The 23872-nt window shown below is 44.9% G+C and overlaps 1 protein-coding gene across 3 annotated transcripts in view; it reads left to right on the forward strand.

Moving 5' to 3' along the window:
- Positions 1–23872, forward strand: part of sfxn2 (sideroflexin 2) — a 147577-nt gene that overhangs the window by 12462 nt on the left and 111243 nt on the right. For all 3 annotated transcript variants that reach the window (XM_072238912.1, XM_072238911.1, XM_072238913.1), the window contains exon 2: positions 15303–15482. In XM_072238912.1, coding sequence (XP_072095013.1) covers positions 15313–15482 — 170 coding nt within the window. In that variant the 5' untranslated portion in view covers positions 15303–15312. The remainder of the gene's footprint in view (positions 1–15302; positions 15483–23872) is intronic.

The raw sequence follows: 23872 nt of genomic DNA on the forward strand, positions 1-23872 counted from the left end.
GCTTGCGATGTAAATATTAGATGTGTTTAGGATCTGGAAACTGTGCCCATTTTTGTGAATTAGTGAGGCATTATTAATGGAGCCAGTGAGCCACCTTGAAAAGGCTATTGACTTGAGAAGTTATACTTGCCATATAAAATCTTTTTTAAAAGAGGCCCAAACTATTTTCTTTTGTAGTATCTCCATCGCCGATGATGCATTCCAATCTCTGGTAATGTTAATAAACTATTTAATAGGCAATCACAACTGCTCGCTTGAATTACCCTTTGCAACTCTATGCTAACCATCTGTTCAGTTTCAAGTGTCCGGATAATATTCCTCGGAGCGACTGGTCAACTCACAAGTTGCATTTCTGAAAGATGTGTTTTTTCTCTTACAGCAGGGGTTCTTAGCCTTTCTTCACTTTTTTTATTTTGGTGAAGCTTATGGACCCCATCAGAGAATAACATATAAAATAAAATTCACAGAATTACGAAAGAAACCAAATCTATAGAAATACTGTTGTTGAAAATTGGGATGTAGTAGTATACCTGTTTGTCCTGCATTCTCCTTCTGAGATTGGGTTTGAGGAGATCCAACTGTAAGCGCAAGGGACAACCCAGCAACAACATAGCTGGTGAGATGTTGGTTGTTGGGTGTGCTACATTATGATATGCACGGAGGAAATTAGCTTCTGATTCAGTGTTAGTGTAGTGTGTTTTGCTGGCATCGCTTGCAGTGCATTCTTTACACTCTGGGCAAACCTTTCCGCCAACCATTCGTAGCTGGGTGGCACGGGGCAGACGTTACATGTCTTGTTCCATTCATTTTTAGGAATGACTGAAACTGTTCCACCGCAAACTGTGGTCCGTTGTCGCTCAGTGTTTTGCAACACCAGCCCTTGCAAAGAGGCTTCTCAACACATCAACAGTATGCAAGGCTGTAGTGGAGGTATCCACAACTACCAAGAAGGCTGTGCCCATGAATGGTCCAGCAAAATTCACATGAATGCTCTGCTAGGGCAATGAAGGCCATTCTCAGGGATGAAGAGGCACTGCTCTTGGCATCTTCAGGATGTGCTGGCATCCCACACAGTGCATAGCAAACTGCTCGATCTACTGATCTATCCCAGGCCACCAGACAAAGCTTCGAGCCAACACTTTCATTTTGACCGCGCCTAAATGACTGACATATAGCTCATCCAGCAATTTAGTTCTCAGCTTCGATGGCACCACAACTCTCAATCTTCACATAAGACAATCTCTGACAAGGGCAAGTTCAGCTCAGTGGGGAAAGTTGAATTTCTGCTGCACCTTCCAGCTGTTTTGGATGACCATATAGACCTGAGAGAGTGTGGGGTCTTTTCCAGTTACCCTTTGGATCATCTCCGCCATAATAGGGAAAGCTTTAATTTACATTAGGGAGAATACGTCAAGAGGAGTGTCATCTTTTGCAATTGCTTCACGTATTTTCTTTTCCAAGAGTAAACGGCAGTCCATCAGCATTTCCATGATTAATCATCCTCATGAATACAAAGTTGTAATTGTGTCCTCTAAGACTTCCTGAGTCCTCTAATTTCCTGAGAAAACTAAAGAAATTTGGCCTGTCCCCTAAAACCCTCACTAATTTTTATAGATGCACCGTAGAAAGCATTCTTCTCGGGTGCATCACAACCTGGTATGGAAGTTGTCCTGTCCAAGACCGGAAGAAGCTGCAGAAGATCATGAACACGGCACAGCACATCACACAAACCAATCTTCTGTCCTTGGACTCACTTTACACCGCACGCTGTCGGAGCAGTGCTGCCAGGATAATCAAGGACACAACCCACCCAGCCAACACACCTTTCGTCCCTCTTCCCTCTGGGAGAAGGCTCAGGAGCTTGAAGACTCGTACAACCAGATTTGGAAACAGCTTCTTTCCAACTGTGATAAGACTGCTGAACGGATCCTGACCCAGATCTGGGCCGTACCTTCCAAATATCCGGACCTGCCTCTCGGTTTTTTTGCACTACCTTACTTCCCATTTTCTATTTTCTAGTTATGATTTATAATTTACTTTTTTAATATTTACTATCGATTTGTATTCCAGGGAGCAGGAAGCACAGAATCAAATATCGCTGTGATGATTGTACGTTCTAGTATCAATTGTTTGGCGACAATAAAGTATGAAGTAAGTATAAGAAATTGTAGCTCCTCTTAGTGGAACACCCTTCTGTGGATTAAAAATGGATACCAGTGGTTGATGATCAGTAATGAGGGTAAACTCTCTCCCATGTAGGTATTGGTTGAAATATTTTGCACCCCAAAGTGGACGCTAGGGCTCTCTGTCAATCTGTGTGTCATTTTTCTCTGCGGCGATAAGGGAATGTGATGCAAAGTCTGTGGGGCGTTCACTTCCATCACTCATAACGTGACGTGACTGCACCTCGACCATAAGGCGAAATGTCACAGGCAAGCTTCACTGGGCCACGTGGATCATAATGTATGAGTACAGTTTCTGACGTCGCCATTTCCTTTGTCTTTCGGAAAGCCACCTCACACTGCTTTGTCTGTTGCCATTTCCTCCTCATCTGTAGTAATGAGTTCAGGGGTGGAGCACAGTAGCCAGGTTTGGCAGGAAACTCTTATAGTAATTGACACATCCTAAAAATGACCACAATTGTGACATGTCCTTTGGTTTGGCGGCATCCTCCACTGCTTGAATTTTCTCAGCACACTTGTGTAATCCTTATGTGTCGATGGTATGACCACAGTAGGTGGTGCTTGGTTTAAGGAATTCACATTTGATGCATCTGTCTCTGAATCCATAATCTACTAATCTTTTTAAAACTGTCTTGAGATTTTGGAGATGTTCCTTGTCATCCTTACCAGTAACAATGATGTTGTCCAAGTAACACTGAGCGCCTGGGCAGCCTTGCAGCACCTGGTCTGTACCTTTCTGCCAGAGTACAAGTGCAGATGCTACTCCAAAAATAACCCTGTGTGTTCGTCCATCGTTGACGTCGATGAGGACCTCGACACCATCATATGGTGTCGAGACTAGCGTGTGATTTGGATTTAAGTGAGGGAGAGTTGCGCAGCATCAGCCTCGCTCTCTCTTCCCAATTCCCATCTGGATCCAGTGGCAGGACAGAGTCGAGATGGCTGGAGATGGGACTAGGTGCGGTGGATGACCAGGATGTCTTCTGTGTCTTGTCCTGCTCTATATGTTCCACGACGCTTGCAGAGACTGCCTACTTGACATTGGACCTTCCATTGGTCTCATCTGCTCAATCCGCCGGAGTCTGTCTTCACATGCTGGGATAGACAACTCCCTATGTCACCAAGGGTTTGAGACCCGTCGGCTACCCTCACCTGGTTTAGCCGGCTTGTCGAAGCTGTTGCCTGGGGTGTGGCCGCTGTGGCATGCAAACAGCTACGGGGAGCCACAGGTGAGAGCTGAGTACCAGGTGGGGACCAAAGGTGGACAAACCACCTTGAAAAGGACGCGACATGTTCCCCCACCAGAGGTGCTACCCCTCCGACACCCCATACACCCCATAACCCTATTATAATGACAAAACCCTTTGTGTGGATTTATGGTGGGAATCACTTTGGATGCTTCTTCCCTCTCCATCTATAAGTAGGCCTCAGCTGGCCACTTTGCTGAAGTGTTTTCCCACAGAAAGGTTTGCAAAAATATCCTCTATTCTGGACAGCAGATATTGATCTACTTTCAGCACTGGATTGATGGTGACCTTAAAGTCACCACAGATCCTGACGGACCCATTCTTCTTGGCTTTTGGGATCACTGGCGTTGGCTGTGGGCTCCATTCAACTTGGAAAGAATCTCTTTAGCCTCCACACTATTTAGCTCTGGCTACTTTATCACAGACAGTATAAGGAACTAGACAGTCTTTGCAAAACTTGGGTGTGGCATTTTCATTTAATACTATTTTGCACATAATTGTAAGATTCCACAAACTTCTGTCATGATCTCTCACTGCATCATCACCCCAATCACTGAATTGACAGTGCTCAGACAACCTCTTCAATTCAACACGTACACTGAAATGGATTCTGCTTATGAAACCTGAAGTGTTCTGTGATCAACCAAGGTTTCAGTTCTAAATGTTCCTGTGTCACTTTTACAATATCATCAAAGCTCATTTCGGCTGGTTTGTCAAGTTTCTGTTCAAACTATATACCTTCAAATTCAAAGCACTCAGCAAAATTGGTAATCACTTGTCACCAGCTATTTCATTTGCTTTAAAATACTCCTCGATTCACTCTATATATAATATGCAGTTACCTGTGACATAATTAAATACGTCAATCTTAATAGGTCATTTTAACTTGTCATATGATTAGGCTAGGGTTAAATAGGTGGTTTGCTGGATGGTGTGACTCGTTGGGCCAGAAGGGCCTGTTCTGTGGTGTACCTAAATAAAATAAAGAAATATACATACTTTGATAATACATTTGCTTTGAACCTTATTCTGCTGTTCTAAGACCACGTAGTGTGGATAAGTCGCAATGCAAGGTTGTCAAATCAACGACCAAGGAAACACCAAGGAAATGATTGTGGACATCAGGAAGGAAAAGTTGGGAGAACATCAGGGGATCAGCAGTGGAAAGGATGAACAGCTTCAAATTACTGGAGGTGAATAAATTTGAAGATCTATCCTGAGCTCAACATATTGATGCAATTATGAAGAAGGCGCGTCATCGGCTCTAATTCTTTAGCATTTGAGGAGTCATCAACGAGTTGAGCAAATTTCTACAGATGTGTCTTGGAGAGCATTCTGATTGGTTACATCACTGTCTGGTATGGATACACAAATACACAGGACTGGGAAAAGAGTTCTCAGAAAGACACTAATATTAACACAGCAACTGAAAGCAATATGTCTGTGGAAAAAAACAGCAGACCAAAAAGGATAGGCCGCCTCAGAGATTGACTGAAAGTTAATGAGTGAAAGTTGATGAGTGAAAAATGTGTTATTATGTGTAGAGATAGTAAAGAACTTCAGTTCCCAGTGACAATGCGGGCAGTTCACCCCGGAACGAGAGTGACAATGGTGAGTTGGTTGGACATGCTCAGTGTGGAGCTGAAACCATTCTGTAAATAAAAATGTTCTAATGTTTACCCACGTAAAGTTTGTCTTTATTAAGAACGAAGATAACAGTGATACAGTACAGTGCCAGCAGACATAAAGTGCAAGGCCATGACAGTGTAGATTGTGAAGTCAAGAATCATAATCAGAACATAACTCCGATGCCCCGAGCTGCAATGGGGAACGTAATGGGGTACCAGGGTATCTTAGTGTTCAGCACAACGCTGTTTAGTTCAGTGGGGGGAGGGGGGAGGCTTCAGATTTCAATGCCAGTGCCCTCTGTGAGTAAGGTTGTACATTCTTTTCCGTGTGCATATGGGTTTTCCCTGGGTGCTCCGGTTTCCTCTCACAGTTCAGAGACGTACCCGTTAGTAGTCATTAGTCATTGAAAATCGTCCAGTGATTAGGCTAGGATTAAATCGGGCATGGGGTGGGTGGGGAACCCAGCTCAGTGAGCCAGATTGGCCTGTTGTGCACAGTATCTCTAAATAAATTGAATAGAATAATGGAGGAGAAATTATGGAAATTATCACACAAAGTCTTGAGGCAGAAAACTGAAATCTTTCCAACAAAAAGCAATAGGTGCTGCTGGCTCAATTTTAAATGTGGAATTAAGGACTTGACTTCTGCCAACCGGTGCATGTGGTTTGATTTGATACAGGTTAGCCGCAATCTCACTGAGGTGCTGAATGATTTATTCTTGTATGATGTTTCTGAGCTTTTGCAGGGATGTAGTTACCTTCAATATGTTATCTCATGGGTGCTGCACATCTGTCATTTCCCCCCAAGGACAATAGAGAATAGGTAATAAATTCTGGCCTTGTTACAAAAATCTAAAAAGAAAAGTCTTGCTTTAAGAAATAAAAGCCCTTCTTACTAATATAAGACACGAGATTCTGCAGATGCTGGAAGTCCAGAGCAACTCACACAAAATGCTGGAGAAACTCAACGGGTCAGGCAGCATCTATGGAGGAGAAGAAACAATCAATATTTCAGGCTGAGTCCCTTCATTGGGTCTCGGCCTGAAATATCAACTGTTAAACTCCCTCCACAGATGCTGATTGCCCTGCTTAGTTCCCCCAGTATCTGTGTGTGTGTGTGTGTGTGTGTGTGTGTGTTACAAACATGAAACCAAACTCTCAACAAATGAGACAGATATGCATTTGATGTTAAATAGTTATAGACCGTCAGTGGCTGCATGCAGTGTCCTGTCGAACACGTGCGGGCTGCCCCAGCACATCCTTGGGCTGTGTAGGTTGTTAACGCAAACAACACATTTCACTGTGTGTTTCAATATGTAGTAAATAAATGAATGTTGTTCTGTTCCTGTCCAATAAGATAAAGGTACCAAGGATCAATAGGTGTCAACTGTTGTTCAGCCAATAAAGGCAGCACTGGTCATACGTAATGGCTGTAAAATCAGTCATGGATCACTCTCCAGCCCAGGGGTTCCCAACCTGGTGTCCATGGACCTCCCGGTTAATGGTAAGAGTCCATGGTAAAGAAAAAAATGGTTGGGGGCCCCTGCTCCGGTCATGAAAAGTACACATGCTGAAGTTTCAGGAGCACCATCTGGTTCTTCCATTAGGCTGCAGTGCCATTTCATAGGATGAATGCTTTCAAGAAAATCAAAACAGAATGTTGTAGTTTGACGCTCAAAATATCTTGTCAGTGTATCATTCCACAACATTTTATGTAATGATTTTTAAGAATCCTAACCTACTGTTTTGATAGTTATGGTTTGGTGTGAGAATCTTTAATATGATATGGTACCAGTACGTTTGTTTTAGATTGGGATTTAAATTCAGTGCAAGATCTTAACATGTAAATCTTCTTGCTGCCAGCTATAATGCGATGGGAATATTTAAGTGAGACACAGTTAACCTTTTGTGAACCCATGGCTAAAATAAGCAGCTCCTCCAGCAAAGAGGCCACAAGGTTGATGGTGTGAGTGGGGGGAAAACATATTTTACTCAGGGTTGGGAGGAGAAGATTTGCATTCCTGATGCATTACTGAAGTATCTTTGTCTCCTTCTAAATTCAGCAATGGCTGGAATTGGTTGTTGCTGGCATTGAGTCGTATCATGGTTCTGAAATTCCTTGTGTTGCTAGTCCAGTTAAGAGTAACAACCCACAAAATTGTTGACACAAAAGGGTTTGCAAATGCTGGAAATCTAGAGCAATTCACACAGTGTGCTGGAAGAGCTCAGCAGGTCAGGCAGCATCTATGGATGGGAATTAACAGTTTATGTTTTGGGCCAGGACCCTTCATCAGGACTGGAATGTTGAAGGGTCTCGGCCAGAAATGTCGACTGTTTATTCCCATCTATAGATGCTGAACACAGTCAATGTACCTTTGAAATGCACTGAGATTTGGCACATACTGAGCTTGTGAAGGAGGGAACCCTATACGTGAAAGGGGGCCCTCTCCCCTCTCACTCTTTCCCTTCTCCCCTGCCCATCACCTTCCTCTGGTGCCCCTCCTCCATCCCCCTCTTTTATGGTTCACTTTCCTCTCCCATCAGACTCTCTCTTCTTCTGCCCTTTACCTCTTCCACGAGAGGCTACACCTGGAGTACTGTGTGTAGTTCAGGTCTCTACTCTATAGGAAGGCCACAGAGAGGGTGGAGAACAGGTTCACCAGGATGTTGCCTGGATTAGGGAGTATTAGCCTTATGGAAGGGTTGGACTACCTTGGATTGTTGTCTCTGGAACACTGGAGGCTGAGGAGAGATCTGAGAGGTACGTGATGACCCGCCAAGAACTTCACACAGAGAAGGGATTGAGTTCAAACTCTTGTTTCTCCCATTCCTTCCAGCAGGTCGAAAGTAGATGTAGAATTTAGAATTTAGCAGATCTAGAAATTCAAGTCAAAGTAAATATATTATCAAGGTTACCATTTACTACCTTGAGATTCGCTTTCTTTTAGGCATTTACAGGAAAATAAAATACTGCAGACTTTATGAAAAACTATACATAAATAAAGACTGAGTAACAACTGATGTGCAAAGGAAGACAAATTGAGCAAATAATAATAAAATAATACTGAGAACATGAGTGGTGGAGTCCTTGAAAGTGGGTCTGTAGGTTGTAGAATCAGTCCAGAGTTGAGGTGAGTGAAGTTATGCGCACTGGTTTAGAAACCTGTTGATTGTAGGGTAATAACTTGTCCTGAACCCGTTGGTGTAGGACCCAAGGCTCCTGTACCTCCTGCTCGATGGTGGTAGCAAGAAGAGAGCATGGCCTGGATGATGGAAGCCCTTGATGATGTCTGTTGCTTTCATGTGGCAATGTAGATATGTTCAATGGTGGGAGAGTTTTACCTGTGATGGACTGAGCAGTATCCACTAATCTCTGCAGCCTTTTCCATTCCTGGGCATTGGTGCTTCCGTGATAGGCCATGATGCAGCCAGTCAGCATTCCCTTCACTGCATCTGCAGAAGTTTGTCGAAGTTTCAAATGACAAACTTAATGCACTTTCTTTTCTTGAGCACTGGACCATGTAGCTATCCTTCCAAGTTAGGCGTATGATAGGAAGGGTTTCAGGTAATTCTAACAGTCCATGCGGATCCAGTGTCATTCCTGGATGATATGGTTGTGGAAACTGTATAGGACCATAAAATATAGGTGCAGAATAAGGTCATTTGGTCCATCGAGTCTGCTACACTGTTTCTTCATTTTCCCCTCCCAGCCCCAATCTCCTGCCTCCCCCAATCCCCCCATACCCCTTCATGCCCTGACCAATCAAAAATCTATCAACCTCTGCCTTAAGTATCTGTACAGACTTGGCTTCCACAGATGCCTGTGCCAACAACTTCCACAGATTCACCACTCTCTGGCTAAAGAGATTTCTCCTTGCACCTCCGTTCTAAAAGGACCCTCCTATCTGAGGCCATGTCCTCTGGTCTTAGACTCCCCCACAATAAGAAACATCCTCTCCTCATCCACTATATGAAAGCCTTTCAACATTTGATAGGTTTCAATAAGGTCACCCCTCATTTTTCTGAATTCCAATGAGTAGAGTTCCAGAGCCATCACGCGCTCCTCATATGACAAGCCTCTCAATCCTGGATTCATTTTTGTGAGCCTCCTTTCAATCTTCTCCAATGTTAGTACATCCTTTTTGAGATAAGGGGCCAAAACAGCTCAAGTTTGACCTCAGCAGGCATTTGTAGTGCCTCAACATTGCATCCTAGCTTTTATATTCTAGGCCTCTCAAAATAAATGTTTATATCTCATTTGCCTTCCCTGCCACTGACTCCACCTGCAAATGAGCCTTTATGGTATCCTGCATGAGGACTCCCAAGTCTCTTTGCGCCTCAGGTTATTGTATTTTCTCTTTGTTTAGAAAATAGTCACCCCTTTCACTTCTTCTACGAAAATGTATGACCATATACTTTGCAACACTATATTCCATCTGCCGCTTCTTTGCCAAACCCCCAATCTGTCTAAGTCATAACGCCGCCTCCCTGCTTCCCTTACTCAACAGTATCTGCTCCTCCACCTATTTTCCTTTTGGCCGCAAAGCCATCAATTCTGTCATTCAAATCATTGAGATATAACATAAAAGGATGCGGTCCTAACACAGACCCCTGTGGAACACTATTAGTGATCGGCAGCCGGGCAGAAAAGGCTCCGTTTTTTCCACACTCTTTGCCTATGGCAATCAGCCAATGTTGGTGTCCTTCCTATAATACTGTATTATTAAGCAGCCTCATGTGTGGCACCTTGTCAGAGATCTTCTACAAATCGAAATACACACCATCCACCGATTCTCCTTTGTCTATCCTGCTTGTTATTTCTTCAAAGAATCCCAACAGATTTGTCAGGCAAGATTTCTTTTGAGGAAACCATGCCTATTTTATCATGCACCTCCAAGTATCCCAAAACCACATCCTTAACAATCGATATCAACATCTTCCCACTTCACTGAGGTCAGACTATTTGGCCTATTATTTCCTTTCTTCTGCCTTTCTCCCTTCTTGAAGACTGGTGTGACATTTGCAAATTTCCAGTCCTCCAGAAACATGCCAGAATCTATTGATTCTTGAAATATCGGTACTAATGCCTCCACAATCTCTTCAGCCACCTCTTTCAGAAACCTGGGGTGTACACCATTTGATCCAGGTAATTTATTTACCTTCAAACCTTTCAGTTTCTCAAAACCTTCTCCCTTGTAACGGCAAATTCACAACACTTCTGCCCCCCGGCACTCTCAAACTTCCAGCATACTGCTCGTGTCTTCCACAATGAAGACTGATGGAAAATACTTAGTTCATCCTCTATTTCCTTGTTCCCCCATGACGACCTCTCCAGCATCATGTTCCAAGAGTCTCTCATTTATATTTTATATATCCGAAGAAACTTCTGTATTATTGTATTTTAACATTTAATATTATTGGTTAGCTTATTTCTATATTCCATCTTTTCATCCTTTATGACTTTTTAGTTGCCTTCATTTGGTTTTTAAAACCCTCCCAATCCTCTTAATTCCTGCTGATATTTGCTCTATTATATGCCCTCTCTTTGGCTTTTATGTTGGCTTTGACTTTTCTTGTCAGCCATAGTTGTGTCATCCTGACTTTAGAATACTTCTTCCTCTTTTGAGATGTATCTATCCTGTGCCTTCCAAATTGCTTCTACCTTGTGATCACCTACCCCTAAGGGTTCCTTTACTTTAAGCTCTATGATTAATTCTGGTTAATTAATTCTGGCACAACACCCAGTCCACAATAGCTGATCTCCTAGAGGGCTCAACCACGAGCTGCTCTAAAAACTCATCTAGCAGGCATTCTAGAAATTCCCCCTCTTGAGATCCAGCACCAACCTGATTTTCCCAATCTGCCTGTATATTGAAACCCTCAGTGACTAGCGTAACATTGCCCTTTTGGCATGCATTTTCTGTCTCCTATTGTAATTTGTAGACCACATCCTTACTACTGTTTGGGGGGTCTGTATATAGCCCCCATCAGGGTCTTTAAAACCTTGAAGTTCCTTAGCTCTACCCACAATTCTGATCCTATGTCACCTCTTTCTAATGATTTGATTTCACGTTTTACTGACAGAGCCACCCCCCCTCTGCCTTCCTGCCTGTCCTTTCAATACAATGTGTATCCTTGGACGTTAAGTTGCCAGCTATAATCTTCTTTCTGCCACAATTCAGTGATGCCCACAGTGTCATATATGCCAATCTGTAACTGTGCTAGAAGATCATCTACCTTATTCCATATACTGCGTGCATTCAAATATAACACTTCAGCCCTGTATTCATCACCCTTCTCGATTTTGTCCCCCTCTTACATTGCAACTCATCTTGTTGACTGCAATTTTGCCTCGTCATCAGCCTCTCCCTGCTGGCAGTCTTGCTGTACATTGCCTTTGTTTATAAACTAACCACCTTATCCTCAGCATGATCACTCCTGTTCCTAACCCCCTGCCAAATTAGATTGAACCCTCCGGAACAGCTCTAACAAACCTGCCCGTAAGCATATTGGTCCCTCTTGTACAGGTCATACCATCTCCAGAAGATATCCCAATGATTTGTAAGTCCGAACCCTTGCCCCCTGCACCAGTTCCTCAGCCACGCATTCACCTGCCAAATCATCCTCACTGGCACATGACACAGGCAGCAACCCAGAGATGACTAACTTGGAGGTCCCGTTTTTCAGCTCTCTATCTAGCTCCCTAAAATGTCTCTTCATGGCCTCCTCACCTTTCCTACCCATGTCATTGGTGCCAGTATGTATCAAGACTTCTGGCTGCTCACCCTTCCCCTTTAGAACGCCTTAGACCTGATATGAGACATCCCTGACCCTGGCACCCAGGAGGTAACGTACCAAATGGGTGTCTCTATCACGCCCACAGAATCTTGTCTCTGTTCCTCAGACTATGTTCTCTTCACCTCTCTGATCTTCTGAGCCATGTCACCAGACGCAGCGCCAGAAGCCCGGCCACTGCAACTCCCCATTGGTAGGTTGTCCCCCTCAACAGTATCCAAAGTGGTCTACTTATTACTGAGGGGACTGGTCACAGGGGTACGCTGCACTGGCTGCCCATTCTCTTCGTTCTCCTGACTCCTGCAACCTCCCTGTAACTCCTGCCTATCACCACCTCATTCTCCCGCCTGAGTCGTAGGTCATTGAACTGCAGCTGCAGCTCCTCAACACGTTCTCTGAGGAGCTATGGCTCGGTGCGCCTGGTGGCTTTGTGGTTATCTGCAAGGCTGGAGGTCTCCCAGAATTCCCACATCTCCCACACAGAACAAAACACTGCCCCTGGAACCAGTCTCTCTGCACTCTGTGTCCTAACAAATAAGGAACAAAGAATTAAGAAGAAAAAGAGAACCTTGTCAGATACGTAGCTCACCCAAGCCAAATCTTGCCTAAGCCTGGTAACCCAAAGCCACTCCAAACACTGGCCCACTCTCAACAGTGGCCGCTCCAAGAATGGCTGCTCTGCTTGCACTTCTGTTATTTTAATTTACCCTCTCTAATCTTGAGTGTGAACCTAACTGGAAAGATAGCTCTCTTCTCACACTCCCACTCAGTGATTGGTCACAGTCCAACTCAGATGTACGCTCGGTAGCCATTTCATTAGGTACCTGCTGCACCTAATAAAGCGGCTACTGGGTGTGTGTTTCTGGTCTTCTGCTGTTGCGGCCCATCCATTTCAAAGTTCGAAGCTTTATGCATTGCGAGATGCTCTTCTGCACTCAACTGTTGGTTGTTTGAGTTACACTTGCTTTCCTGTCAGCTTGAACCAGTTTGGCCATACTCCAGTGACCTCTCTCATTAACACACATCAAAGTTGCTGGTGAACGCAGCAGGCCAGGCAGCATCTCTAGGAAGAGGTGCAGTCGACGTTTCAGGCCGAGACCCTTCGTCAGGACTAACTGAAGGAAGAGCTAGTAAGAGATTTGAAAGTGGGAGGGGAGGGGGAGATCCAAAATGATAGGAGAAGACAGGAGGGGGAGGGATGGAGCCAAGAGCTGGACAGGTGACAGGCAAAAGGGATATGAGAGGATCATGGGACAGGAGGCCCAGGGAACAGGAAAAGGGGGAGGGGGAAAACCCAGAGGATGGGCAAGGGGTATAGTCAGAGGGACAGAGGGAGAAAAAGGAGAGAGAGAAAAAAAAGAATGTATATAAATATATAACGGATGGGGTACGAGCGGGAGGTGGGGCATTAGCGGAAGTTTGAGAACTCAATGAACTCAATGCCCCGCTAAGTTCCGCTAATGCCCTACCTCCCCCTTGTACCCCATCTGTTATTTATACATATACACACATTCTTCTTTCTTCTCTCTCTCCTTTTTCTCCCCCTGTCCCTCTGACTATACCTCTTGCCCATCCTCTGGATTTTCCCCCCTCCCCCTTTTCTTTCTCCCTGGGCCTTCTGTCCCATGATCCTCTCATATCCCTTTTGCCAATCATCTGTCCAGCTCTTGGCTCCATCCCTCCCCCTCCTGTCTTCTCCTATCATTTTGGATCTCCCCTTCCCCTTCCAACTTTCAAATCTCTTACTAGCTCTTCCTTCAGTTAGTCCTGACGAAGGGTCTCGGCCCGAAATGTCGACTGTACCTCTTCCTAGAGATGCTGCCTGGCCTGCTGTGTTCACCAGCAACTTTGATGTGTGTTGCTTGAATTTCCAGCATCTGCAGAATTCCTGTTGTTTGCGTCTCTCATTAACAAGGTACTTTTGGTGGCAGAACTGCTGCTCACTGGATGTTTGTTGTTTCTTGCACCAAACTCTGGCCTTTTATGCTTGAAAATCCCAGAAGATCAGTTGTTTTTGAGATGCTCAAACCACCGTGTCTGGCATCAGCAATCATTCCACGATCAAAGTCACTTAGATCATATTTCCTCCCCATTCTGATGTTTGGTCTGAACAACAACTGAGCCTCTTGGCCATGTCTGCGTGCTATATTGCTGCCACATGATTGCCCGATCTTGAGGCCCTCCATTGGTCAGGTTGCGTCCCAGCTGTCTCCATGATGTGCCAGGGCAGTATGTTGTGGAGAGCAAGCTTGCTGCTGATGTAGCAGACTACCCCTCTCCACACAGCTGATGAATCCAGAGGAACAGTCTGGCACCGGTGACATTGCAGGAGTTACCAGTCAGCATTGAACTCATCATTGGACTGCCTTAGGGACTCCAGCTCCGGGTTTACTCCTGAATCCTTCCCCATGGGTGGGTATACCTGTAAGGCAGTGGAGGTTGAGATCAAAGTTCTCTGTCTCCTAGATGAGCTGCCAACCTCGGCAGACAAGCCCCATCTGCCCCAAGTGACTGGTTGTAAGGCGGCAGTAACCCACCTTGGCTCCTTCTGTCAGTGGAAACGGTTCGACTGGGCTTAGAAGCTTTTCTTAAAACCCGTACTTGTGACAATAATATTCCACTTGAGTATTGTCCTTACCAAGTGCATGTTGTCTTCAGTACTGGCCCACCGTGCTATGGAAAAGATGCCATTACGCTGGAAAGGTCTATGAGGATGTTTCTGGGACTCGGGGGATTGAGTTGTAGTGAGAGGTTGAGCAGCGTAAGATTTAATTCATTGGACTGTGGGAGAATGAGGGATAACCTTGGTGTATAAAATCATGAGAGAAGTAGGCCAGGTGATTGCACGCAGTGTTTTTCCCAGTATTGGGGAATCAAGAGCTAGAGGGCTTAGGTACAGGGTGAGGGAAGACATTTGATAGGAGCTTAAGGAACAAGTTTTTCACCTAGAGTTTGGCCTGTACATCAACTGAGCCAGCAGAGCGAGTGGTTGAGGCAGGTACATTAACTAAAGACACTTGGACAGGTATACGGGTAGGAAAAGTTTAGAGCAGGGGTTCCCAACCTGGGGTCCGTGGACCCCTTGGTTAACGGTAGGGGTCCGGGGCGTTAAAGAGGTTGGGTACCCCTGGTTTAGAGGGACTTGAGCCAAATGCAGGCAAATGGGACTAGTTGAGATGGGAATCGTGGTTGGCATAGAGCAGCTGTGCTGAAAGGCATGTTCCCTTGCTCAATGACTCTGTGAGCCTTCGATAGTACCTTGATTTGTGAATGTACCGAGGGAGAGAACATTAATAATTATTGTAGTACGTCCAGTGTACATGGAGCAGTACGGGTCCTTTGGCCCAACACAAAGCTAAATGTACTTCTGGGAAGGTCACCCTTCTTTCTAGCATTAATTTAATTGACGTTCTTATCTCTATTGATATTGGAAAACATTTCTCTTCCAGATTTTGAAAGATGGCAGGAAACAGAGTGGATCTAACTAAATTTAACATCGATGCTCCGCGATGGGACCAGAGCACGTTCATGGGCCGGTTAAAACACTTTTTCAACATCACAGACCCACGCACAGTGGTATTATCCAATGCAAGCCTTGATAAAGCAAAGGATCTGGTCGACAGATGCAGGTACACAACCTACCATTCCGGCCGAGGAGGCAGGTGCTTTGTCACAACCAGATCCCAACTTTGGTAGACAAAGGCGGATGCACGTGTGGGAATCCATTTCCTACCACAGATGCTGCTCAAGCCACCAAATTCTTCTAGCAGATTGCTGGTTGTTCCTTCAGCACTAAAAAGTGAAATATAATTGTGGAAACACAAAAAGAGCTGGAAGAACTCAGTGGGTTAGGCAGCATCTATGGAGAGAGATGGGCAATCGATATTTCAGGTCGGGACCCTTCATCTGGACTGAAAAGAAAAATGGGAGGTAGTCAGTATAAAAAGATGGAGGAAGGAATTGGAGCAGGAGCTAGCAAGCAGGTGGATCCAGGTAAGGGGGTGATAGACAGGTATGTCAGACCCTGAGAGGTGATAGATGGAAGTGGCAAAGGATTGAAGGTGATGCAATCACAAATGTAATTATGCATTTTATTAGTGTTAAATTCTTAAATAGATTTAATCAGAAGGAGCATTAGGAGGAATAATTATGCACTGAAAGTAAGAAATTAGTAGTAAATCACTGGTCATTCGGTCCATCTAGAATCCCCCAGCCCTTCTGCACACAACTTGTAGTGTCTCTCTTGATTGTTTCTTGTCCAAAGTCCATTGGTTTTCCACTTGGTGGGCAGCACGGTGCTGTAACAAATAGTGTAACACCATATTAGCACCAGTGACCCAGGTTCAATTCTGACCCTGTCTGTAAGTTTATATGTTCTCCCTCTGACTGAGTAGGTTTTCTCTGGGTGCCCTGGTTTCCTCCCACATTCGTAAGACATATGGGTTAGGGTTAGTAAGCTGTGCATCTGCTAAGTTGGCGCTGGAAGCATGGCGACTCTTACGGGCTTCTTTGAACTGTGTTTATTGTTGATTCAGACAACACATTTCACTGTATGCTTGATATTTCAGTGTACCTGTGACAAATAAAACTAATTTCTCATCTTTAAAAAGTTTAAAAAGTTTGTCTGTTTGGCGAGGTAAATGGGTGAGTAGACTAATTTTTCCTGTTTCATTCCTGTAGAATTAGATAGCATGCCTGCAGGGTTAGTGCTTTGTTCAGGGTGTCAGATGTGGGAATCCTGGGAGACCTCCAGCCTCCCTGATGGCCACATCTGCGCCAGGTGCACCGAGATGCAGCTCCTCAGAGACCGTGTTAGGGATCTGGAGCTGCAGCTTAATGACCTACTGCTTATTAGGGAAAATGGAGAGGTGATAGACAGGAGCTACAGGGAGGTAGTCATCCCTAGGCTACAGGGGTCAGAAAACTGGGTGACTGTCAGGAGAGGGAAAGAAAATGCCCGGATAGTGGAGAGCACCCCTGTGGCTGTCCCCCTCAGCAACAAATATTTTGTTCTGGATGCTGTTGAGAGGGATGACCTGACAGGAGATGCCCACAGCGACCGGGTCTCTGGCACTGAGCCTGGCGCTGTTGTGCAGGAGGGAAGGAGGGAGAAGAGGAGTGCGGTAGTCGTAGGGGATTCCATAGTCAAGGAAACAGACAGGAGATTCTGTGAGCCTGATAGAGATACCCACATGGTGTGTTGCCTCCCAGGTGCCAGGGTATGGGATGTCTCGGATCGGGTCCAGAATATTCTGAAGGGGGAGGGCGAGCAGCCAGTTGTCTTGGTACATGTTGGTACCAATGACATAGATAGGACAAGGGAGGAGGTCCTGAGGAGAGATTTCTAGGAGTGAGGAAGGAAGCTGAGAAGCAGGACCTCCAGGGTAGTAATCTTGGGATTGCTACCTGTGCCACGTGCTAGCGAGGGCAAGAATAGTCGGATCAGGCAGATGAATGCGTGGCTGAGAGACTGGTGCAGGGGGCAGGGCTTCAGATTCTTGGATCATTGGGATCTCTTCTGGGGGAAGTATGACCTGTTCGAAAAGGACAGGTTACACCTGAACCCGAAGGGGACCAATATCCTGGCGGGAAGGTTTAATAGAGCTGTTAGGGAGGGTTTAAACTAATTTGGCAGGGGTATGGGAACCGGAATGATAGAGCGGAGGAAGGAGAAAACAGAAATAAATCTAAGATAGTGAGCAGTAAAGATGTCAGGAAAGACAGGCAGGTGATGGGGCAAATTTGTAGCCATTGAGTTGCAGTGCAATGAAGTTGCAGGGCAAACAAAGCGAAAAGTACCAAATACTGGTCTTAAGGTGTTATACTTAAATGCTCGCAGCATAAGGAATAAGTTGGATGATCTTGTCATACAGCTACAGATTGGCAGGTATGATATTGTGGCCATCACTGAGACGTGGCTAAAGGATGCATGTCTCTGGGAGCTGAACGTCCAAGGGTACACGGTGTATTGGAAGGATAGGAAGGTAGGCAGAGGGGGAGGCGTGGCTTTATTGGTAAGAAGTGATATAAAATCTTTTGAAAGAGGTGATATAGGATCGGAAGGTGCAGAATCTTTATGGGTTGAGCTAAGGAATAGCAGGGGTAAAAGGACCCTGATGGCAGTTATTTATAGGCCTCCAAACAGCTGCAGTGATGTGGACTACAAATTACAACAGGAAATAGAAAAGGCTTGTCAGAGGGCAGTGTTATGATAATTGTGGGGGATTTTAACATGTGAGTGGATTGGAAAAATCAGGTCGGCACTGGATCTCAAGAGAGAGAATTTGTAGAATGTCTGCGAGATGGCTTTTTGGAACAACTTGTTGTTGAGCCCACTAGGGGATCGGCTGTACTGGATTGGGTATTGTGTAATGAACCGGAGGTGATTGGAGAGATTGAGGTGAAGGGACCCTTAGGAGACAATGATCATAACATGATTGAGTTCACTGTGAAATTTGAAAAAGAGAAACCGAAATCCAATATGTCGGTGTTTCAGTGGAGTAAGGGAAAGTATAGTGGCATGAGAGAGGAATTGGCCAAAGTTGACTGGAAAGGGACACTGGCGGGAAAGACGGCAGAGCAGCAGTGGCTGGAGTTTATGTGAGAAATGAGGAATGTGCAAGACAGGTATATTCCAAAATAGAAGAAATTTTCGAATGGAAAAAGGATGCAACCTTGGCTGACAAGAGAAGTCAAAGCCAAAGTTAAAGCAAAGGAGAGGGCATACAAGGAAGCAAAGATTAGTGGGAAGATAGAGGTTTGGGAAGTTTTTAAAACCTTACAAAAGGAAACTAAGAAGGTGTCATGGTCCGGATCGGAGTCCCTTTAAATTTACCTTGTTTATGTTACGATCCGGACCGTTGATTCCCTGTTTTCCCATGTCCCTCGGCTTTGGTGATTAGAGGCAATTAACACTCAGCTGAACCGGTAGTTTATAGTCTCCAGCTTTCAGCCATTCGGCACAGGAGCGTCTGCAAAGTCATCAAAGGTACGGTGTGCCGATGTCATCTGGCCAGAGCAAGCCTAGTCTCTGCCAAAGCGAGTGCCGGTAATTCACCCTTCCTCACCGGAGCAACCCTGTCCAGTTACCTCGCCGAAGCGAGCCTGCAAAGTTTCCTCATCAAGGTGGGTCCGTCAGTTAACCTGCCGGAGGGAATCAAGAACCGCTGTCTACTATTCCCGGGCTGAGTCGAGAGCTCGCCACTACCCGGAGGCTCCAAGTCAAGTGCTGGCTCTGGGGGCATCCAAGTACCAAGTCAAGTCCTGGCCCTGGCGGTCTGTGATTCCTGTCCTACCCCCCTGTCTGTATCCCTTCTCTGCCCCTCTCGCCTCTAGCCCTCGTCTGTAACCCTCGCCTGCACCTCAGTCTAGTTCTATCTATCGCTGGAGTTAGATAGGTACTGTCTGGTGTTCATTGGTGTTTGTCTTGTCCTCGCTTCCGTGGGGTAAGTCAGGCCATCTTGCCGTTGCTCTGCGGGGGGTCATGTCTTGTCTTGTCCTGTCGTCGCGTCCGTGGGGTAAGTCAGGCTGTCTTGCTGTTGCCCCGCGGGGGGGTTTTGAGTCCCGGCCCTATGTCCTGTACCCAAGGAGGGGTCCCGACTCTGTATTCTGTGTTGTGTTCATGGTTCCATGTGCCTGCTCTCCCGAGACCGAGGCTCTGTTTTTCCATGTTCCTCCTCTCCCTAGCCCATGTCATGTCCTTGCCTGGTTCTGGGGTCCGAGCCCGAGGCAAGACCCAGGTACTGGGTCCTTGCCCAGTCCCTGGCTCGGAGTCCATACCGTAGCCTCTTCATGTCGCCTGCAGTTTTGGGATCCTATTCCGAGTCCTAGCCCAGACCCCTAGTCCCAGCCTAGTCGTAGTCCTGAGTCCTTGTCCAGTTCACTATTCCAGCTCCTGCCTTGCTCTCCTGGTTTCGAACAATAAACTAAATTTAATTAACCTGACAAGATGTGTCTTGCATTTGGGTCCACCCTTGCTCCCAATGCCCCTGCCATTGTGACAGAAGGTCGTTAAGAGGGAAAAGATGAACTATGAAAGGAAGCTAGCTAATAATAACAGAGGATACTAAAAGCTTTTTCAAGTATATAAAGAGTAAAAGACAGGTGAGAGTAGATACAGGACTGATAGAAAATGATGCTGGAGAAATTGTAATGGGAGATAAGGAGATCATGGAGGAATTGAACGAGTATTTTGCATCAATCTTCACTGAGGAAGACATCAGCAGTACACTGGACTCTCAAGGGTGGCAGGGAAGAGAAGTGTGCGCAGTCACAATTACGACAGAGAAAGTACTCAGGAAGCTGAATAGTCTAAAGGTAGATAAATCTCCCGGATCAGATGGAATGCACCCTCGTGTTCTGAAGGAAGTAGCTGTGGAGATTGCGGAGGCATTAGCGATAATCTTTCAAAAGTCGATAGATTCTGGCATGGTTCCGGAGGACTGGAAGATTGCAAATGTCACTCCGCTATTTAAGAAGGGGGCAAGGAAGCAAAAAAGAAATTATAGACCTGTTAGTTTGACATCGGTGGTTGGGAAGTTGTTGGAGTCGATTGTCAAGGATGAGGTTACGGAGTACCTGGAGGCAAATGACAAGATAAGCAGAACTCAGCATAGTTTCCTTAAAGGAAAATCCTGCCTGACAAACCTATTACAATTTTTTGAAGAAATTACAAGTAGGCTAGACAAGGGAGATGCAGTGGATGTTGTATATTTGGATTTTCAGAAGGCCTTTGACAAAGTGCCACACATGAGGCTACTTAACAAGATAAGAGCCCATGGAATTACGGAAGAGTTACATACGTGGATAGGGCATTGGCTGATTGGCAGGAAACAGAGAGTGGGAATAAAGGGATCCTATTCTGGTTGGCTGCCAGTTACAAATGGTGTTCCACAGGGGTCCGTGTTGGGGCTGCTTCTTTTTACATTGTACATTAACGATTTGGATTATGGAATAGATGGCTTTGTGGCTAAGTTTGCTGATGATACGAAGATAGGTGGAGGGGCCGGTAGTGCTGAGGAAACAGAGAGTCTGCAGAGAGACATGGATAGATTGGAAGAATGGGCAAAGAAGTGGCAAATGAAATACAATGTTGGAAAGTGTATGGTTATGCACTTTGGCAGAAGAAATAAACGGGCAGACTATTATTTAAATTGGGAGAGAATTCAAAGTTCTGAGATGCAATGGGACTTGAGAGTCCTCGTGCAGGATACCCTTAAGGTTAACCTCCAGATTGAGTTGGTGGTGAAGAAGGCGAATGCAATGTTGGCATTCATTTCTAGAGGAATAGAGTAGAGGGATGTGATGTTGAGGCTCTATAAGACACTGGTAAGACCTCACTTGGAGTATTGTGGGCAGTTTTGGTCTCCTTATTTAAGAAAGGATGTGCTGACATTGGAGAAGGTACAGAGAAGATTCACTAGAATGATTCCGGGAATGAGAGGGTTAACATATGAGGAATGTTTGTCCGATCTTGGACTGTATTCCTTGGAGTTTAGAAGAATGAGGGGGGACCTCATAGAAACATTTTGAATGTTAAAAGGCATGGACAGAGTGGATGTGGCAAAGTTGTTTCCCATGATGGGGGAGTCTAGTACCAGAGGGCATGACTTAAGGATTGAAGGGCGCCCATTCAGAACAGAGATGCGAAGAAATTTTTTTAGCCAGAGTGTGGTGAATCTATGGAATTTGTTGCCACGGGCAGCAGTGGAGGCCAAGTCATTGGGTGTACTTAAGGCAGAGATTGATAGGTATCTGAGTAGCCAGGGCATCAAAGGTTATGATGAGAAGGCAGGGGAGTGGGACTAAATGGGAGAATGGATCAGCTCATGATAAAATGGCGGAGCAGACTCAATGGGCCGAATGGCCGACTTCTGCTCCTTTGTCTTATGGTCTGATGGTCTTAAATCTTTTTAATGTTTCATCCTGAAAAGAAGTCCACCAATTCACTAGCAAAGCCTCTGTTTTATTGACCCTCAGTAGTATCACCCTAATTCCTGTTCAGTGGGCTTTATTTATCTTTCTAGATAAAACACAATTCTTTTCAAGTTAAATATGCTAAGGCAGCATGCTTATGGTTGCCTTGATAATATTTCTGACATCTTTGGAACAGTATTTGCTTTCTGCTGCACCGCCCCCCTCCCATTAATCTCTCTTGAAGGCAAAATCTTGCAAATTCACCAGCTGTTTATATGCACTGTCATCATGACCTCATCACCCCATCCTTTCCTCCGGGATCGAGTCTCCTACTGGTTTCCCACGCCGTACCAGTAAGTAAACTTAAAAGTCTAGAGAAGGGTAAATTCCAGTCAGACAAACACATTTAAAAGCTGTTAAAATACCAGAAGCTTGATAAGGATGCAAATCAGACACCACAGTTTCCAAAGGCATGTCTGAATCCCTCAGGATAGTATAGTCTCTAAAAAAAAGTGACTTTTAGCAAAGCTATTGAAATATTTTAGAATCTGAGCTTTTAGGAGGTAGGAGGGCATTCAGCCCATTAAGCCTATGCAACAGTAATCTAGTTAGTCCTCTCTCTCTCTCTCTCTCTCTCTCTCTCTCTCTCTCTCTCTCTCCCCCCCACCCCACCCCACCTCCACATAACCATGCCATTTCAGGTAATGCACTCAAGATAATACCAGTTTGCTGCTCAAACAAATTCTCACTTTGCCTTTTTATCCTTGACTTTGTGTTATTGACCTTCCAGCTGAACTTCGGTTGGATATATTTATCGATGTTAGATTATTCACTCAATACATTTTCAGAATCTGGTTTATCATCACTGACATATGTCTTGAAATTCGTTGTTTTGTGGCAGCAGTACAGTGTAATACATAGAATATACTATAAATTACAATAAGAAATAAAAAATATATATTAAGCTAAATAACTAGTTCAAAACAGGATCAAAAATAGTAAAGTTCACGTTGGAGTGGTGTTTAAGTTGGCCAGCAAGGAGATCCAACAAGGCAATACTTGAAGAAATACAGCCAGTCTGCTCACTAGGAGGCTGGACTATGTGGCAAGAGCTCAAATATTTTGGCCACAGCATGAGAAAACAGGATTCCTTGGAGAGGACTCATTTTAGGTAAAACAAAAGGTAAAAGAAGGAGAGGACGACAGAGGCTACGATGGATAGATAGTATTACTCAGACAACGCGTATGACCTTGGGGGATCTTAGGGAGGCAGTTTCCAACAAGAAGGCTTGGTGTGCAGGGGTCCATGAGGCCACGAAGAGTCGGACTTAACGACTGGACAACAACAAGAGTATTCATGGACTGTTGAGAAACCTGATGGCAGAGGGAAAGAAGCCGTTCCTAAAATGTGTCTTCAGGCTCCTGTAGCTCCTCTCTGATGGTGGCAGTGAGAGCAAGTCCTGGGTAATGGGGTTATTAATGTTGAATGGCATCTGTTTGAGGCATCGCCCTTTCAAGGTGTCCTTGAATTCTTGAATTTGAATTTCAAGTCTGGTAACCAAGGCTACCAGAAATTTTAGATTGGTTCTGTTAACTGGCTGGCTTGTCAATGGGGAAAACTCATTAATGTGTCTCTTACAGTGTTTTAACTGCAAATTGTAGTATTTAATTGGGGTAAAAGGATTTGTCATTACTCAAATCCAACTTGGCAACCAGCATATTGTTCACTATTTTAATAGCTTTGATTCATGTATGCTTCAGCATAAACTGCAGCAAGCACAGTAAATAATCTAATGATGGAGAGATGACCAGCATAGAACACAAGAGAAATAACTCCTAATCCAAGGTCATAAAGTCACAGAACACTACAGCACAGAAACAGGCCCTTCTGCCCATCTAGTCCATGCTGAGCTATTAACCTGCCTAGTTTCATTGACAACTCTCTATACCCCTCCCATCCATGTACTTGTCTAAATTTCCCTTAAATGCTGAAATCAAACCCACATCCACCACTTCCACACTCACACCACCCTCTGAGTGAAAAAGTTTCCCCTCATGCTCCCCTTAAACATTTCACCTTTCATCCTTAATCCATGTCCTTTAG

The sequence above is a fragment of the Mobula birostris genome, chromosome 21 (assembly GCF_030028105.1).
Source record: "Mobula birostris isolate sMobBir1 chromosome 21, sMobBir1.hap1, whole genome shotgun sequence".
Taxonomy (NCBI): Eukaryota; Metazoa; Chordata; class Chondrichthyes; order Myliobatiformes; family Myliobatidae; genus Mobula; species Mobula birostris.